Source organism: Protobothrops mucrosquamatus, unplaced genomic scaffold, assembly GCF_001527695.2.
Source record: "Protobothrops mucrosquamatus isolate PMUCROS unplaced genomic scaffold, P.Mucros_1.0 scaffold3302, whole genome shotgun sequence".
In the NCBI taxonomy this organism is placed as follows: Eukaryota; Metazoa; Chordata; class Lepidosauria; order Squamata; family Viperidae; genus Protobothrops; species Protobothrops mucrosquamatus.
Window position 1 is genome coordinate 43,162 of NW_015389292.1, and position 7,607 is coordinate 50,768.

Sequence of the window (7,607 nt, forward strand, 5' to 3'; positions counted from 1 at the left end):
TATTGTTATCTGTTTTAACTGGCTGTAAGCCGCCCTGAGTCCGCTAGGAGAAGGGCGGGGTACAAATTTGATAAATAAATAAATACTAATTTGACCTTCTAGAGTGCATTCATCCTCCATTGTAGACATGCTAAAAATGTACCAACATCAGTTAAAGTATATTCATTTTAATCCTTAAGAAACATGTGAAGAAACAGATTGATTGTGTCAGAAGGAAAATCATTTCTTGAAAATTCAACATGATGCATCATTTAAACATTTGGGGAATACAAGTCTGGTAGATAACTGATTGCCTAGTTCTCTGCATAATGGAGATGAAAATAACATTTAGTAATAAAAACAAGAAGAGTTTACTCCCTTTTCTTCAGAAAGAGACTTGGTATTGCATGAGTAGTAATTATCCTTCTTGCAATTATCTGAGGTTGTTTGTTCTCCATATTGACTTCACCCAAGGAACTTCTAGAGAACGTCAAAAATGAAATCCACAAACAATATTACAAGGAAGTATAAAACCTTTCTTTTGCCCAATTCTAAGTTGGGAGAGAACAAAGAAGGCAGAATTCTATCCAGTTGAACACTGTAGATTTACCCAATTCATTTAGGCAATATATCACTGCATTGCTTGAAGCCTGAAGAGCACTTTCAGAGATTTACTGTCCTTAATTACAGTTCCTTTTCCTATGCTACAGTTATGGAGTCGGTTATCAGATGATGTAGCTTGCTGATGTTTGCAAAGATCAGCTCTCAACCTACAGATGGCCTGGAAATTGCCTCCGTCTAGATTGATTTGGAGTCAGATGTTCTTGTTAACAATACTTGTACTCCTTCCGTCTTACGGGAGAGCTAAAGCAGACCCCAAAAAGTGCTCTAGCATAGAATCGTTTCTTGTTCCACGTGAGTGGTACCAATCTGGCAAGTTCCTGATTGGTGGGATAGTTTCTCATATCTTAAATGTATATTTCCAATATACCTTTGATGAAGCTCCTTCTAAGAAACTGAGTGATGAGCTTCCATTGTAAGTATTTCTCGCTTGCTTCCTATTCTTCTTCTCTGACACTAGGGCTACACTCTCTGAACTGCGAAATATTCGATCAGCCATTCAGTGGCATAAAAGATCAGAGGACCATCCAAGTTATTTCTACCACCTAGTAGCTATTTTGCACCTTAGAACTAGTAGGACTTATTTGCTCTTTAACTTTCAAGTTAAACAAGACATTTAAGGAAAATAATTAAGGTAGAAGTAAATTAAGGTAAAGTGGACTGCCTTTTTTTTAGATTAGATTAGATAACCTGTATTGTCATTTTTTTTTTATTGTGGGCACATTGGCACACATTAAAAATGAAAATTAGTTGCTTCCTCTCAAATTGTACACATAAATAACACACATTTAAACATACTATATACAACTCATGTATAGACCTACACCCTTACATATAAGTAACATGTAAATATTACTCACTGTCCATCTTGAATACATAACGGAAGGAGGAAGCTTTAGAGTTCACAAGGTTAATACTGTATCTGGATGTTCTGCTTTGGATACCATGGAGCCCCCTCCCCGAATGTAACAAGGAAAACAGGTTGTAAAGAGGATGTGTCGTGTCTCAAACAATATTGTGGACCCTGCTCAAGCAACGCTTATGTGCTATGTCCTGGATGGAAGGGAGGGAACTGCCAATGATCTTTTCAGCCATCCTCACCACTCTCTGCACCGCTTTTCTGTCTGAAGCAGTGATGGAAATGTCAAGATACATTTCCTGCACTGTAGTTCATTACAAACTATGAATACCTCTTCATAGCTAAGGGGATTATATCAGTTTCATTCAGTAATTAGACAGCTAGAAACTAACATCTGCTAAGCCCTACTTTATCAGCTTCAAGTTCCATACTTGGAGTATCCCTAATCAGTTTCATGTTTATTTTTTTCCCTAAACCTTTAGAATTGTCTTCTATTCAGCTGATAAAGGTTGGTGGGAAGATTTCCAATTAATTGTGTCTTATATAAATTTGAACCATGCAGAATGGTGACAATAGTGTGCATTGTAAATTAAATTCACCAAAGATGTATATATTCTTTTTTCTTACAGTATGTTGCCAAAGTTCTACCAACACCTCCTGGCTCTGGCCTTCGCTGTGAATAAGATCAACCAGGATCCAATGATCTTGCCGAATCTCACCCTGGGTTTCCATATCTATGACAGTCAATTTGATTCAAGGATGACCTATCGGATCACCTTGGACTTGCTTTTCAAGTCACAGACATTTCTCCCCAATTACAAATGTGATCCTCACAGAAGACTGATAGCACTCATTGGGGGAATCAGCCCTGACATCTCCTCCTGTGTGGCAGACATTTTAAGTCTGTACAAGATTCCGCAGGTAAGATCTGTGCACCTCAACAGAGCAGCCCTATCATTTTGGTACAGTAGTCGGTTTTGTTTTTCTGAAAGTGAGTCTCACATTCCCAAAAGAGTGAAAGTGAATGCAGAAATGGGGAAAGCTTCCAGAGATTGGAAGAGAGATGCAAGCATATGATAGAAACTAGGATATCTTGCCAATAACAGAATAAAAGTGTTGTAAGGGTCTGTCTGTCTGTCTGTCTGTCTGTCTGTCTGTCTGTCTGTCTGTCTGTTTATCTATCTTCTATTTATGATCTGTCTTTCTGTCTGTCTGTCTGTCTATCTATGTATCTATCTATGTATCTATCTATGTATCTATCTATGTATCTATCTATGTATCTATCTATCTATCTATGTATCTATCTATGTATCTATCTATCTATCTATCTATCTATCTATCTATCATTTATCTACATATATCATCTAAGGAAAGGTTTTCTCAGTGCATTTAAACACATTATTTTTAAGGCCAGGAATCATCATTGAATGAACAAAAATGGTTATTTTTGATATTTGTTAAGCTTAAGTTTCCTTAAAGGTTTAATAGCAAAGCAGTAAGCATGCATCTTAACAGAATAACATAGTTGGAGGTCTTCTAGTCCAACCTTATACCATTTCAGACAAATGGTTTTTCAGTCTCTTCTTAAAAACCTCCAATGTTGGAGCACCCACAACTTCTGGAGGCAAGCCGTTCCACTGGTTACAGTAATTGTTTTCACTGTCAGGAAATTTCTTCTTAGTTCTAAGTTGGTTCTCTCCTTGATTCCATCCATTGCTTCTTGTCCTGCCTTCAGATGCTTTGGAGACTAGGTTGACCCCCTCTTCATTGTGGCAGCCCCTTTAGATATTGGAAGATTGATATAAATGTTTCTATAATGCTACCAATATAGAATGCTACCAATGCTACCAATGTTTCTATAATGTCTGTTTTCAATAGCTGTATCATTATTTCCAAGGTTTTGGCACAAGAGTCCATGATTTGGACTCTCCCAGATTCCACCCTCATCAGAATTCTAATCATGGTCTTACCTGGTGGAATGAATTGTAGCTTAATATTAAGTGTTTCCTGCTTGGAATCTCAGAGTGCCATTTCAGTACACGTAGTACTAAGTTGAATGGATCCATCAAATAATTAATCAATTTTATTTGATCATAGACCAGCAAATAAAAACAAGAAAATCACAATTAATTAGGGTAAAAAGAAAAAAAAGTTCTAATATATTTAAGAAGAATTAGAAAAGAACCAATGGCACTCTATATAAACCATAGAACAGTATGTCTCTGTAGTCAAGGAAGTAAAATCAGATTGATCTAATAATAACAATGTAAGATTAGACAAATCAGAATTACCAGGATGTTTAATGAAAGATGGAGATAATAATTCCTGGTGATCATTTGCACAGAAGGGACAATACAAGATAAAATGTTCCAGTTTCAATTGTTCTTCCACTGCATGGACACAGTCTTCATTTGAAGAGAATATTTTGGTGTATACTTCAGTAAAAGCTGTTGGGAGGCCATTGAAACAATAGATAAAACCCTTGTCCCAAAAGTACTTTTTTTCACAAGGCAACTGGAGTTTCTTGTTTTCCTTTGAAGATGTTTCACTTCTCATCCAAGAAACCTCTTCAGCTCTGACTGGATGGTGGGGATGGTCAGAGCTGAAGAAGCTTCTTGGATGAGAAGCAAAATATCTTCAAAAAAAACCCCAAGAAAGTCTAGTTGCCTCGTGAAAAAAGCATCTTTGGGACAACCATGACCTGGATGACTGAGAATCTCCATAGACAGATAAAACCCTTCTAAATTTTTGACTTTGCATGCAACTAAGATATATGGCTGGTTGGAAAAGTGTGTCGAATGACTCAGAAAGATGTTTCTCAGTAGATCTGGTAAAGCTGCTATAAATGAATGGCCTGTTCCTTGAGATCAGCTAGTACATGTTCATAGCCCTTCAGGACGAAGTCTGGCCATGAAAAGCCATAAAGGTATTATATTGCTTTGATTGATTGATTGTCCTATTGATCTTTGAAATTATTCTCTGCTGATTTAAGACCTCTTTCTTAGATTTTAAAGCAGCCTAGATTGCAAACAAATCTTTCTAAATAAAATTTGAATTGTTAAGGTGGGTGTTTATTGTTTTGCTATTAAACCTTTGAGGAAACTTCATGTTTAATAAACTTAATGGATAACAAAAACAACTATTTTTCTCCATTCATTGATAATTCCTGGTCTTAAAAATAATGTTCATAAATGCATTGAGAAAACATCTTATAAAAGAGAGAAGGGGATAGAGATAGAGATAGAGATAGAGATAGAGATAGAGATAGAGATAGAGATAGAGATAGAGATAGAGATAGAGATAGAGATAGAGATAGAGATAGAGATAGATAGAGATAGAGATAGAGATAGAGATAGATAAATGGCATATAACACCTCTGCTACATGCATAGCCTTGGGTGCTGGTTTGTTTCCTAGTTGAATTCAAGGTGTTAACTCTCACCTTTAAAAACTTTCATGGCATGGGGCCAGGTTACCTAAAGAACTGTTTCATACCAATTATATTGTCTCATCCCACCTGGTCAGACAGGGAGGGCATGTTGTGTATCCTGTATCATTGGTGGGATCCAAGGAGAGACAGTTCTTTGTCATTGCCCCCACCCGATCTCATCTTCAGAGGTGAGGTGTATCTGTATCTTATCTCTGGCTTCAGAAAGAGTGTTAAGATCTGGCTCTACCAATTGGTGTGTGTGTGTGTGTGTGTGTGTGTGTGTGTGTGTGTGTGTAAGAGTGAAATGCAACTCTGGGGGGGAACTGATATCATGTTCTCTCTCCTTTGTTATCTTTTAATGTTTTTTTTTTAACTTTTAATACCGTAAACCTATCTTTTAAATTTTGTTTTTAACTTTGTTCTGATTTATGATCTTTTTTTTAAAATTTTATTGATTTTTCAATTAAAAACAATAACATGAATATGATGCATTTAATCACATTATCAACCAAGAAAATAACACTACTCTTATACTATGGTATCTTTTTTATTATTATTATAACCTGCCTAGAATCACTTAGATGAGATGGTTAGTGTAGAAATGTGATGAATAAGTAAATAAATAATATGTATCTGAATATCTCTGAGCATGTCCTTTCAGCTCACATATGGATCGTTTCCTATGCATAGAAGTAATATGGTAGAGACATCTTCCTTTTACCACACAGTCTCCAATGAAGATCATCAGTATACAGGCATTATCTATTTACTTAAACATTTTGGGTGGATCTGGGTTGGACTTTTGGCTGGAGATGACAAAAGTGGAGAGCGTTTCTTGAAAAAGCTGGAGTCATTATTTCTCCAGAATAAGATATGTTCAGCCTTTGTTCAAAGAATGCCAGTTCATAGCCGGTTCCCTGAACTTGATGAACTGAAAACTATTTCTGCCAATACTAATGAGTTCTACTCAGATCCAAAAGTCAATACCCTTGTTGTCTATGGTGAAACTCTAACTGTAATGTGGCTAAGCACTGCATTATTTTTCGCGGGTGCTACCTATACCGAAAAGGTGTGGATTATGACAGGCCAGATTGACTTTGCTTCAACAGTCATTTCAAAGCACTTGAAATACGAAATATTCCAAGGTGCCTTTCTTTTTGCGATCCACTCCAATGAACATGAAGAGTTTCAGATCTATCTTCAGAATATAAAACCAACCAAGGCACAACCTGATGACTTTTTCAAGGAGTTCTGGGAACAAGTCTTTGGTTGCTCTGTTCCAGATCCTACACACCTAATAGAGGCTCACAAATTTTGTAGTGGGACAGAATCCTTGAGGGATCTTCCAGGGATACTGTTTGAGATGGTCATGACTGGCCATAGCTACAGCATCTACACTGCAGTCTTTGCTGTGGCCCATGCATTACACAGCCTGGATTTATCTAGATCGAAACATAAAGCAATCAGGATTGCAAGACATCTTGAAGAGATAAGCCCTTGGCAGGTAATGTCTCCAGAATGAAAGAAAAGAAAAGAAAATTAAAAGAAACTCTACATAGAATTGAAAAAAATAATTTACATGATACTAAAATACATAGAACTTCCTTTTTCACTAATAACTCTCAGGGATATATGTTATTTGTGGATTATTTAAAATATTTTCCATTGGGGGAGAGGAGTCCTCTTACATTTTCCAGTTCTAGGGATCGCAGTGACTTATGAGTTAGGATGCTGGGCTGACAATCAGCAAGCTTGTGTTCAAGACCCAGTTGCTGTCCCAGGATGGGGTGAGTTCCTGTCACACTCTCCAGTTCCTGCCAAGTTAGCATTTTAAAGTGGACTTCTGTCTGTAGATAAACTCCAGTGGGCAACTTAATGGGGACATGAAAGGAACCCACCAATTGGGCATCCCCTGGTCAATGGTGATGTCACCATTCAATCTTTTTAACCCGGAAGCGCTGAAGCAATTCTGATACGACTGTAGCAGTTCCAATTCTGAAGATGAGTAAAATCTTTTCATTCATTTTCACAACTATCCTTTTTAAAGAAGAATTTTCAAAAGCCTTCATATTTGGTAATGAATCAGGTTAAAAGAAGTTATTTTAAAAAATGGAAAAGCAGAATGTATAGACTCAGGCATTCAGACAGAGATTTCTACATACATACTGGTAGTTCTTAAAAGTTTGATTCAGTTCCATATGTTATTAGAGTTGATTTTCTTATCCTATTATTGCTCTGGTTCAGTAATTTTTTTTAAAAAAAATAATGATATTTTGTAGGAGGCCAGCAAGATGAAAAAGGTATCAAAAGCCTTCTAGAAAAACATTGTGGTAGTAAAAAAAAAATTGTGTTAAATCCAGAGGTGTGGGAGAGTATTACAAAGACACACACCCCAACTGGCTCAGGTACAAAAGGGAGGAAAAGAAAGACACAGGCATTCTTTTAAAATGTTGTTTTCATAGCCTTGATAAAGTTGTTATTGTATCCCAATAAAGTATAATTGTAATTATTTCCATATCTGGCCTACCATGAAGAGTTAAAACATTTATATAAAAAGAAAAAGAAAGGCTACAGCTCTAAAAGAGCAAGAATAAGAATGACAAATGGTGGGGGTAATATTTGTATGTATTCACTCTTAGTTTGAGTTATGAAAAGATCCCTTCTCTTATCCGTTTCTTGCTTTGTTCTTCTTAGCTTCACCGCTTCCTTCAGACCCTTG

At 36.5% G+C, this 7,607-nt stretch overlaps 1 protein-coding gene across 1 annotated transcript in view; it reads left to right on the plus strand.

The window, feature by feature from the left end:
- The first annotated feature begins 755 nt into the window (after positions 1-755).
- Positions 756-7,607, plus strand: part of LOC107297422 (vomeronasal type-2 receptor 26-like) — an 11,653-nt gene continuing 4,801 nt past the window's right edge. The window contains exons 1-3 of the mRNA XM_015826790.2: positions 756-1,015; positions 2,089-2,380; positions 5,550-6,392. Coding sequence (XP_015682276.2) covers positions 756-1,015; positions 2,089-2,380; positions 5,550-6,392 — 1,395 coding nt within the window. The remainder of the gene's footprint in view (positions 1,016-2,088; positions 2,381-5,549; positions 6,393-7,607) is intronic.